The sequence below is a fragment of the Stomoxys calcitrans genome, chromosome 2, assembly GCF_963082655.1.
Source record: "Stomoxys calcitrans chromosome 2, idStoCalc2.1, whole genome shotgun sequence".
NCBI classification, from domain to species: domain Eukaryota; kingdom Metazoa; phylum Arthropoda; class Insecta; order Diptera; family Muscidae; genus Stomoxys; species Stomoxys calcitrans.
This window is the reverse complement of record NC_081553.1, coordinates 86,250,208-86,262,760: the sequence shown is the minus strand read 5'-3', so window position 1 is coordinate 86,262,760 and position 12,553 is coordinate 86,250,208. Positions and strand designations below refer to the sequence as shown.

Below are 12,553 nucleotides of genomic sequence, written 5' to 3'. Positions count from 1 at the left end.
AATTCATAGGAGTTTTTACAAATGTGATCCCATACCACAACGTCATACAAAACAGACTTTGTAAAAGATTCATCAGGTAACCAATGCAACAACATCATACTAGCCGAATTTAGTTCTTTGCGGACGCACACCACCCATGGCAGATGATGAGAAGGATCTGCATAGAAAAACCAGAACTACTCCGTCCCATTTAAGATCCGGATGGTGTAGCAAACTAAACTCGTATCACCTATTTACATGCCCGGAGAAACGAACTTAACTGACATAGAAACACTATGGATCGGTCCATTTAAATGGACCAAGTTCTTAGAGTTAGATGTGGAGACAACAACCAGGGTACCCAGCAAAAAACACCTTGATGTATATTGATAATCAAATTATTATAGTGAGATTTCATGCCATTTCGATGAAAACTCCACCATCAGAACAATCGAATCTTCCAACCGAATCACCATGTTTGCGCTCTCTTTTTTGGTCTTCAAATCTTATTTAGATTCCATTGCAGGATATTGTCCGGCTATAGACGATTGCGTTCAATGCTTTCTTTTCAAAGAATAGCACAGCAAAGAACTTTCAAAAGTAAGGCAAAATGTGTGATGCTGCTTAAAAGTGTTTGACCGGCTTTCTGTATTCCAATTTCTGATTCGGCAAGAATCTTCATCAGCAGAAATTTGTCAAATGGATTACGGTTGTTGTTATTGTAGCAGTGTGTTGTACACTGAGGCGGCAGCCCTTGCCGATGGAGAACTGCCTTTCGTTTGGTTTGTCTGTTTGCGCTTTCTTTTTTGATCTTAAAATCTTATTTAGATTCCATTGCAGCGTATTGTCTGGATGTAGACCATTTCGTTCAATGCCTTACTTTTGAAAGTTCTTAGCTATATTCTTTGAATAGAAAACATTGAACGAAACGGTCTAAAGCCGGACAATATCCTGCAATGGAATCTAAATAAGATTTGAAGACCAAAAAAGAAAAAAAGGTATGTAAATATTATAGCACGTTTACATTGAAATTTTTTTGATATGGGTTTAACTAAATCCAAAAAACGATCCCGTCCATTTACACTGCGTGCATGCGTAAACATGAATGAGCATATCACACACCATACACAATCCATACACAATTTTTGAAAACAGTTGTATATTTTGGTACTTTTATCGGATTTATTTGGGATTTAAAGACAAATCCTGCAACAATGTTTGTATGGTAAAACTTGCAAAAAACACAGGAGTTAGTTCTTAAATCTGATTCGCTCCAAATATGATTTTGTTTATTCATTTGGTTTTGTTCAAAAAATTTCTGTAGACCGATTTGCATCTTTTTTAGCACGGATATTGGGGCTCATAACAGAAGTCATCATGAAAGAAATTCAGCAAATCGATTAATAATTGCGTTCTATAGAGTCTCAAGAAATGAAATCGGGAGATCGGCTTATATGGGAGCTATACCAAAGTGTGATCCGATTTGGACCATACCTAGCAGGATTGTTAGAAGCCATAACAAAACATCATGTGCAAAATTTCGGATAACAATTGCACCTTTTACAGAAAAAAGAACACAAATTGGGGATAGGTTTATATGGGAGTTATATCAGGTTAAGGACCGATTTGGATCTTTTTAAGCATTTATGTTGGAGGTCACAACAGAAGTTTTCATTCAAAATTTGCAGGCAATTCGGATAAAAATGCGCCATCTAGAGGCATATCGGCCACTGAGCAGTTAGATGAAAATCACTACTAAATGAAAGGAAAACAACTACTGAACATTTTTTCTGAGGTTCCAACCGTTCCGACTGGTATGCCAAATAAATAGCTGGACGATAAAAGCGAAAACATTCATTGCCAACAGTCCCAGGAAAAAATTTTATTTAACTCTTCATTCGTCTACTTTATGGCAATGAATATCAAATTGGCATACTTCTTGGCCAACGCGAGCTAGAATTTGCTCTAAGATGGCTCTATTTTTGGACATATAAATTTTCGATGATTATATTTTTTTGATACCACTTTCACTTTTCCTCTTTTTCTTTACAGAATCTTCATTGTTGGCTTTGGCCTGTATGGCTCTTCAACTGGTGCTGCAACATACAATGTTAAAATCGAACTCAAACGTTTGGGTCGTACACTGGCCGAAAACGATACCAAATTCTTTTCCGATGGTTCCTCCAACACCTTTCATGTGTTCTTTGAAAATCCTATACAAATTGAACCTGAATGCTATTACACAGCCTCGGTTATATTGGATGGCATAGAATTGTCATTCTTCGGCCAAGAGGGTATGTCCGAAGTATGCATGGGCAATGTAACCTTTCAATTCCAATGCTCATCGGAAAGTACAAATGGTACTGGTGTACAGGGTGGACAAATACCCGAATTGATATTCTATGGACCAACGGCGGTGACATCACCCATGCAATCGATGTGTGCCAGTCCCATAGGAGAATTAGAGGCTGCTGCCGCAGGCCTATTGATAACAGGCAATTCGGGGGCAAATGGTGGACGTGGTGAAACAGGTGGTGGTGGTGGTGGTGGAAATTCGGGTCAAAGCCGAAGTAATCGTAATTCTAGTGAACTGACAGCAAATTGTGATGAAATCTTAGGAGCAAGTTCTAGTGCAGAAGGGGGACCTTCTACAAATTAGAATATATACAAACACAAAATCTCAAAATGAACTAATTAAATGGAAAAGAAAAGACAGAATACACAGTCACACACACACACTCACACACACACGCATACATAATATACAATACATACTTTATATAGAAATGGTAGTAGAGTAGTAATAAAGTCATAAAAATCAACATCATCAACACAATGTCATGGAATATTTAGAAAACAAACAACAAAACATTGAAACAAAGGTTTTTTCTCTTTCTCTCATTAGATTATAACATAAAAATAAAACAGAAAAAATACAGAAAATAATTAATTACAAAAAATATTATAATCATAGTCATTTTTATAGAATTTTCTGAACAGAGGAACACTTTTTTTGGTTTTATTTAAAACATAAACATTTTTCATTGTAAAAGATATGGAAGCTATATATTCTAAAAAGACAAACAAGAGAACTAGAGCAACACAGTTAGATTATAACATTGGAAAATGCAAGCGGAAACGGAAACATGAAGGGAACATTAAAGTCTGCTGTTACAATTCAAAAAAAGCCCACAAACAAACAAAAAATGGAAAAGTAAAACCTATATATTTAAGCAATATCGAAAACGACATCTAAAAATAAATAATCAACTCTAAGCCTAAAAATTTTCGCCAAAAATTATACTGAAGAGAAATTACATCATTACACCACAACTATACACATCTACAATAAACTAATAAACATCACACAAAAGGCAATCAATTACAACAAGAAAACTAAAAGAAAAAGGAAAAACAAAGTATTGGTAAAATTTATAAACAAACAAATATAGACACACACACAAAAATCTAAAAACTGGGATCTTAACAAAATAATGATAATTAGAAAACAAAATTAACAAAAAAAACTTCTCATTATATATACATACATATATATCTTCTATATATATATATATATATATACATACATATATACAAAATTAAATATACATACAAATATATATTTAAAGAAAAGAAAAACAAAAAAAGTCATATTTCCAAAAAAGAAAACAACAACACAGTTATTATATTACGTTAATAATGTAGTTTATCCTTGATAGAATATTTGACCAGTTAACAAACAAAGACAAAACGAAAAGATAAAAAAATTGAGAAAAACCAACATTTTATTGAAACTTAAAAATTATACGAAAACAATATTTACTACCCCCCAAAAAACACAAGAGGAAACATAAAAGTCAAAACAACAAGTGTATTCAAACCAATGGTACTTCATTATTAATTAACAATAACAATTTAATTCAAGTTCCCCCAACAACAAAAAATACATTATTATTCAATATTGTAATACAGCAACAAAAAACAGCCCTATGATATCCATTTCAAATATTGTTTTTTAAACTTTTCAAATTATGTTTAAATATCCACTTTGCATTTACTACCACACTATAAGATGATGTTATGATTTTTAATCATTAATCCTATTATCTTTAATTTTAATAGGATAATAGTTTATATACATCTAAACATATATGCTTTTTCAACTATTATATATATAAGTTCCATGAAAAATAAAGACTTTCCATTTTCCTGCTTTTCTATTGTTCTCCTTCTACACACATGATATTTGCTTGTGCATCCTAATCACATTAAATTTTTTGATTCCTGCTTTTTAATTTCTGTGCCTTTTTTCTCTCTAAAATTAGTTATACAAACACGCTTTTCTTGTACTGATTATATACATACATCTCTTTTTTCAATATTTTGTTTTTTTTTTTTTTTTTGTTTAAAATATGTCTCCGCATAAATTGAATTTAATTATTATCGATATAATTATAATCTCCTAATGCATTGAATAATATATAAAAACATAATTTTTAGAAATTTTTATGAATTAGCCTTATTTTGTGTTTTATTTATGGAAATGAAAGCTCAGGTATGTTTTGGGAAATCTTAAACAAATGTCCAGACCCAACTGTCACTGTTACAATAAAACTGTTTACTTAACGATCTACTATTCACCGAGATACAACAAGAATATAACATAGCCTGGCAAGCCGACATTTTATTGGGATCATACAAACTACCCATAATACTCATTATCGACAATCCCATGGCGGGCGGTTGTATGTACCGGGTTGAACCTCTAAAGTTCTTCACTGGCAAGGCTGTCGCCTCAGTTTACAACACTGCTACAACAACAAAAACTCATTATCGACCGATCAATCCCATGACAGCCAATTGTACGTACTGGAGTGATCTGATAAAGTGCTTCATCGGCAAGGGCTGCCGTCTCAGTGTACGAGGGTTGGCTTTTGCGGGATTGGACAACCCTTGTGTTGCAATCTGCCAACTGATCTAACGTAAAGCTTGATTCTTTGAGGTTATACGTTATCAGAACGTTTTGACATACGAGCGCTATTTGTGTGGTTTACAGTAACTAAAAAGATTCATCTCGCCCAAAAAATGGAATTAAATCGTGAACATTTTCGTGCGATTATTTTTTACAACTTTCGTCGTGGATTAACTCAACAACAATGCATCGATGAACTTTATTAACTTTATTATTATTTGAGGATGAAGTTCCATCAAGGATCAGCATTTCTCGATGGTATGATGAATTCAACCGAGGTCGTAGTTCACTCCAAGACAAATATCGTGAAGGTCGTCGGAAATCAATTGTTGTTCCATAAACAATTGATGCTGTGCCCCAACTTATATTGCAAGATGGTCAGGTGACTTATCATGAGATTGTTGGATCCCACACAATTTGTCAATCGCTCAAAAAAAAAGGCACGTGTCGATTGGTCGAAAGAAATGCTCCCAAAATACAAAACAACGGAATTTTTGAGAACTCAAAACATCGTTCTGATGAGTCATGCGCCATATAGTCTTGACTTGGCACCAAATGGCTTCTTTTTATTCCCCTACGTAAATGATAAAAAGAGAGGTCTACGTTTTTCAACACCCAAAGAAGCGGTTAATGCGTTTAGAATTCATGGTTTGGCAATATCTCAATCAGACTGGCAAAATTGCTTCTACAATTGGTTCAAGCGCATGCAAAAGTATATAGATTTTAATGGGGAATAATTTGAAAAACAGTAAAGCGAGTTTCGGCTATAAATATTTGTTTTTGAGTTTTCTAATTCCGAAATATAAATGGCAACCCTGCTACAACAACAACAACTCATTATCGACTGATCACCAGACTTCATAACCTCTGAGCACCGTACGTATATCAATCAGAAAAAGGTCGATCGGCTTCAGAGAGTACACCAATCGCTGCTGCAGTGAGCTGACACCCCCTCAAATGAATAAGTTGCTGAGAGAAAATTCCGAGACATCATTAACGCAGCATCCTCTATATACTAGACGGTCAAAACGCTAAGTGTGGCCCAACTTCCCGGCGCAGGCAAAGGTTCTTGACAACGAGCATGATGGGATTCATTGCACTGACCCAATAACCCAAAAATCAGCGAGCTGAATCTGGGAATAACGAAGTACGGAAATTCTACCAAATAATCAATTATCAAACCGATGGCTTTGGTACAGGCACATCCTCCTGCAGAGACAAAGAAGGAAATCTAGTAACTGATACAGATAGTATGCTATGGATAAGGAATGAACATTTTACCCAGCTACTAGTGTCCGAGGATACCGCAGAACCAATCCCTTATGATGGTATAGAATGTTTGCCTCTAGTCAGAATGAGGTCCAAGTAGCAGTGACTCAACTAAAGAACAACAAGGCAGCAGAAGCCGACGGGTTACCCATTTACATTTTACCCAGCTACTAGTGTCCGAGGATATCGCAGAACCAATCCCTGATGATGTTATAGAATGTTTACCTCTTAGTCAGAATGAGGTCCAAGTAGCAGTGACCCAACTAAAGAAGAACAAGGCAGCAGGAGCCGACGGGTTGCCGCTAAACTATTTAAGACCGGAGGAGACACCTTGAAGTACGCATGTTCGTTGATTGGAACATTAGCATACTATGTCCCGTACACATGAAAGGAGACAAGACGGAATGTGCCAACTACAGAGGAATAAGTCTGTTCCCCATCGCATACAAGATACTCTCGAGCGTACTGTGTGAAAGATTAAAACCTAAAGTCAATGAGATAATTGGGCCCTGTCAATGCGGCTTTGGACCTGGTAAATCCATTATAGACCAGATATTCACACTGCGTAAAATCCTGGAAAAGACCCGAGAAGGACTAATCAACACCTACCATCTCTTTGTTGTTTGTACGTTCAGAGGTATTTCAAGCCATGACTGAACTTGGAATGCCTGCAAAATTAATAAGACTGCAGGATAGCACTTGCTGATACACGTTCCTCAGTCGGAATAGGAAAGACTTTCCCCGAACCGTTCAATGCCTATCAAGGTTTCAGACAAGGAGGCAGCTTAATGTGTGAGATGCAGATGTGAATTGATGTGGCACACTACTCACAAGACAACACATGCTACTCGCCTATGCCGACTACATCGATATCGTGGGTTGGTCACCGTAAGTAGTAACTGCATCTTTTGAAATAATCGAATCAGTTAAAATAGGTCTTGCAGTGAATGGAGAAAAATCAAAATTAATGGTATCAACTCCCAAAACGCCTTTTACAACCGAGCAGATAAAGAAATGGAGTATGTTGGGAACCACAACTTTAAGATAGACATCAACTTTATCTATCTAGGCACCGCCATATGACACCAGCTTTGAAACAAAGTGAAGAATAATACTGGCAAAGAGATGCTACTTTGAATTGAGTAAAAGTGTCATCACCCTACATGTTATTGTCGTATGAAATGCCAAATTTTGCTATTGTTAAAGATGAATACAAAATCACTTTTCAAAATAGCACTTATTTTTTCGATTAGAGCGGTGCTCTATTCCTTCTGAAAAACATAAAGAAATCTGCTATTTTTGTTGTCAGTTAAATGAAAACAACCCCAAATTAACTTATGATGTAAACAGATTTCTCACAACTTTAACAATTTATAGCCATAAAAAATCAGCTTTTGCTCACATTTTTAGGTTATGTCATACAAAAATAACATACTGGTGTGATAGCAAAAATTATGAATCGTATGTAAATAATGAAACACCAATGATAAATAAAAAGTTGCATGACATAAGACAAGAACATATAGTTTGATAACACCTTAAGCAATTTAGAAACTAGATCACCACTCGACAGACAAGACACTGATACTTCCCGTGTTTTTATATGGTTCCGAAGAATGGGAACTTGTGAAAGCAGACTAGGCGGTGCTTAGAGTTTTTGAAATATAAAATATATGGATCAGTTTGATGGAGAGTATCGGCGTAATATTAACCACGAACTGTGTGAGCTGTAGTTAAACGTACCAAAATACAACGGTTGCGTTAGCTAGGTCATGTTGCAGAATGAATGAAGAAGCTCCAGCGAAGAAGTCTTTTGAAGGCGATCGCGATGGTACACGCAAACCAGGACGGTCAAAAGTCCGATGGAAAGATCAAAGGGTGAAGAACACCTCGAAACTTGGCGTCAGAGATAATAGACGGATCGAGGGGCTTGGAACGCAATTCTACGTTCGACTAATGGGACAAATGTTCTGCCATTGCCAATTAAAGTAAAGTAAGTAAGAAGGGGACTGCACTCATTGATATGTGAGAAGTTTGCCCCTGTTCCTTAATGGAATGTTCATGGACAAATTTACAATTTACACTTGAAGCAATGTAACTTAGGTACCCGTTTAGTCAAGCTGTGGTCTACTGTTAAGTCACTCTCGAACCCCGGTAGAAGGGATGTCACGATTACAGTCACTTTTGGCGACGTAACTGTGTCCCGAGAGTGACAAGGCTATGGGGAGAGCCAACCGTCGTATTCGTGGTCTTCGAGCCAATGGAAAACCATCACCATTTGCCGTGGACGAATTTACGAATGGCATACGCGGCGACAAGTCATCCAAGGCGTTGGGCCCCGACGGAATCTCTACAATGATGCTGGAGAATATGGATCTACCTGGAGTCGAGTACCTTAAAACTGTCCTCAACCTGTATTTTAACATTCTTATAGTAAATAATGCAAGCCAAAATGCGGTCAAAATCGTAAAGCAAGCCGCTTGAAATTTTGCACAGATACTTACTGATGATGTAGGTCGTTGGGGATCGCAAATGGGCCATATCGGTTCAGGGAGGCCACCGTAGAGCAGAAGATAACATGCCCGCCTGGGTTCGAATCTTGGCGAGACCATCAGAAAAAATTTTCAGTTGTGGTTTTCCCCTCCTAATGCTGGCAACATTTGTAAGGTACTATGCCATGTAAAACATCTCTCCAAGGAGGTGTCGCACTGCGGCTCGCCGTTCGAACTCGGCTATAAAAAGGAGGCCCCTTCTCATTGAGCTTAAACTTAATGATATGTGAGAAGTTTGACGCTGTTCCTTAATTGAATATTCATGTGCAAATTTGCATTTACAAGATCTTGCTAGTGCATTTAAATGGATCAGATAGATGAATCATTCACCTTGAAATTGCAACAATTACATTTTCGTAATAAAAATTTTGTTTGATTTATAAATACGCGCTTATTAGGGGAACACTTTGAAGGGAAAACAAAAGAAATTGTGTTTTTGAAAACACTTCTGAGTTTGGCCCTAAAGACAACTATTCTGTGGCGTACGTAAAGCTCAAAATACATTTGTTTTTGGTTATGTTTGTAACGAGCTGTTCTCATTGAAGGAATTAATATTGAAATTGACTTACCAACTGATGGAATATTTATGCACAAGGCATTTGACAGTTTTAAATATGTGCGGCCAAGCTCATATGAGCATATTTGTTGAACGTCGCTAATATCAATTAATAAATCTGAAAAGAAAGGATATATTTCCCATTAAACATGTAATAAAAAATTTTAAATTATTTAATTTTCCCAAAGATTTTTTTATATATTTTTTCTATGGGGAAAAGCTACGGATTCAGAGGAGATATTTAACAAAACTCAGCAAGCAAGCTAGGGATGAAGACACAACATGCTGCTGCGACAACAAAAACGGATCCGTGGTCTCCAAGTCGATGGACAGCCATCACAATTTAAAGTGGACGAAGTGACGAATGTCGTACGTGGCACCAATTCACCCAAGGCGTTGGGCCTGAAGCAATGTCTACACTGATGCTGAATAATCTGGATCTACCTGGAGTCGAGCATCTTACCACTGTCCTCAAACTGTTGTACCCAATGTCTGGAAGATGGGCAGATTGATCCCGCTACTGGAGCCTGGAAAGAACCCGAGTAAGGGGAAGTCGTACAGACCTATCGCCATTCTCTCACCAGCCAAGACACTGGCTGGAACATAAAGCTCCGATGTTTGTGGTGTTCAATGCTGTCACGAGAAGCTTAGCTACGAGCCAACGGGCGTGTCCAAAGGTTGCCGATAGTGGATTGCTCCACACGGAGTAGCTGCAGTCACGGACAATCAGCGGTATCGAGCGGAGAGTCTCAGTGAGAGGTCGGGCGGCACCGGCTCTTGTACCAATACTGAGTGCCTATGATGCTCGATATGACAATGCGAGTTATTGGCGCCTGAATAGACCGGGTAAATGTGATCCTTGAAGAACGACCGCCTCCCATTGCACCTGAATAAATTAACCTCTTCCGGGAAACCAGAGTAGTTCTGGCTCGATTACGATCCGGCAGATGTAGCCGCCTCAATTCCTACAGAGCAAGGATTGATGCCAACGTGCAGGATGTATGTCCCGATTGTGACCAAGGACCACACGTCACCTGTTTAACAGCCCAGCCAGACCCACTCGACTCAGTCCCAGATCCTTCTGCACGCACCTCATCTTACTCGCAGAGTTCCTGGATTTGGAGACTCAACAGAATCAAGTATAACAACAACGACAATAACAAATATCGATGAAGGCTTTTGGATCGGGCCATGTGAGAACGAGACTGGTTAGAAAATGCATGGAGCTTGTTCGAACCATGGGGAAGGCTCTGCTGGTCATCAAATGGAGACAAAGAACGAGTCGGCTGATGCGAGCGCCAGGCTTGCATGGCTGTTAAGCGCAAATCATGCTGCGGCATTAGCAAACGCCTTTTGTGCCCCGGCCTTGTAGTCGTCATATGATCGAGTTTCCTGTTCTTGCCAGGATTCAGCTGGTCATCAAACGGAGGCAGAGAACGAGTCGGTTGATGCAAGCGCCAGACTTGCATGGCAGTTAAGCGCATATCATTTTACGGCATTTACAAACGCCCCTTGTGTCCCGGCCTTATACTCGCCATATGGCCGAGTTTCTTGTTCTTGGCAGGATTGCAATTCAAGCGTTCAGCACAATAAGTGGAAATGCTATACTCTCCAGACACGGTAGATCTACCGAGTCAATGTGGAAATTGCACTTGAAGAAATTATTAAACATTGGTTAAATGTAAGGGAAAAGGAAATCTTTGAGACCGGCAGCACAGGCTCTTGCTTAAATATTGAGTGCCTGCAATGCTTAAAATGACACGGCGAGTTATTAGCGCCTTTAAATAACCAATGGTCATAACGTTCCCGCGGCGAATGTTCCTATAAACCGGAACGAGCTTGCTCACATATGGAGCTTGACAAGGACCGCCAAATCCACGTACGAATGTTGTTCCAAGAACAACATTTGGGATTAAATACTCACGTCGGGCAAATTAGTGTTATTCATGGCCAAGAATTGCAACACATCAATAAATTTGCGGATTTAACAAACATATAACTAAGAAACCTTGTGTAAATAGCATTTCCTCAGTGATCGGTTCTCTGTACCGGACCAACGAAGCTAGCTATGGATGTGGCTACAAAAGCAATAACGTAATTAGCTTTGTACCATAAATTCACGGCAGATTATTTTAATGGCTAAGGTGATATTATTGGGTTAAATTCCTTAAGTTTTGCAATATCCGTAAATATGTTTCTTAATGAATTAAGCACGCTTCCAAATGAATATTAAAATGGTACCATACAATTTAAAATTGCCTCTTTGACAAGGTGGATTTGCATTGCAAAGCAGTTAGTCTTGGAATCAAGATTTGACAAAGCGAAAGTGATACCACTTCAACTAAATGCATAATTCTTATGATTCAATGGCTATACTTACGTGATGTTCCTTCCGTGCGACAGGTAATATACACACAAGCAGCGTAAATATGTGTACTCTTGCGTCCCCGTGTTAGATGGCGCATTAAAGCCATTTTAAAGAAATTCAATGCCGTATCTATGTAATGCTGAGTCAATTGCAATTGTTGACACAAATGTGTAATTTCACGTTTAGCTTTCTTAAGAGTGACTTCGCGCGATTCTGTGCCAGAACCCACTTGAAATTTACCATAACCGTAGTTGGTGGCACCACCAGAAGATTCGGCCGAAACGAATTGACCTATGGCTGAGGCGCCATGTCCTACTTCCTCGAATTGGATTTCGGAAACAATTAATGAATCTTCTAGCACAGAGCCGCAATTTGTACAAACTAAAATGGAGTGAGGAAAAAACAGAAAATAAACAAACAGTTCCAGCTTCCAGCCTTTTCATAAAAATACCTCGGTCACCACGTGCATTGTCTTCTTCGATATCGGTGGAACCGCAATTACGACACTTTACGCCCGACGACATTTCGATTTATATGCGAGTCCGAATTTATATCGCGACTAACAAAAAATCCCGATTTTTATTGAGCCTTAGTAATTTTCGCAAAACTTTGTACTATCTTCTCCGCGATAATTTGCAAATAGTCAACAACTGATTGCACACAAACACATACACGAACTGACATCAACAATTTATTCCAGTCAGATGTTCGATTGCTGTCACAAAAAATGTAAACAAAGCGGCTTTTGCCAGCTGCTGTGGGCGCTAGCAGAGACAGAGTTGCTATTATTAGTACTAACAGAGAAAAAGCAGTCTTTTTTTTTAAGTACATGTGAAATAAAAATTAAAACCGTTAAC

General features: G+C 38.1%; 2 protein-coding genes across 7 annotated transcripts in view; one reads left to right on the top strand and one right to left on the bottom strand.

The window, feature by feature from the left end:
- The window catches only part of LOC106082188 (BTB/POZ domain-containing protein 6-B), an 86,124-nt gene extending 82,248 nt beyond the window's left edge, over positions 1 to 3,876 (top strand). For all 6 annotated transcript variants that reach the window (XM_059362356.1, XM_059362355.1, XM_013244560.2 and 3 more), the window contains one exon: positions 2,032 to 3,876. In XM_059362356.1, coding sequence (XP_059218339.1) covers positions 2,032 to 2,638 — 607 coding nt within the window. In that variant the 3' untranslated portion in view covers positions 2,639 to 3,876. The remainder of the gene's footprint in view (positions 1 to 2,031) is intronic.
- Positions 1 to 12,393, bottom strand: part of LOC106082189 (transcription factor IIIB 90 kDa subunit) — a 135,111-nt gene extending 122,718 nt beyond the window's left edge. Inside the window, exons 1-3 of the mRNA XM_013244564.2 lie at positions 12,148 to 12,393; positions 11,709 to 12,077; positions 9,342 to 9,446 (exon numbers count right to left, since the gene is read on the bottom strand). Coding sequence (XP_013100018.2) covers positions 9,342 to 9,446; positions 11,709 to 12,077; positions 12,148 to 12,220 — 547 coding nt within the window. The 5' untranslated portion in view covers positions 12,221 to 12,393. The remainder of the gene's footprint in view (positions 1 to 9,341; positions 9,447 to 11,708; positions 12,078 to 12,147) is intronic.
- Between the last annotated feature and the right edge of the window lie 160 nt (positions 12,394 to 12,553).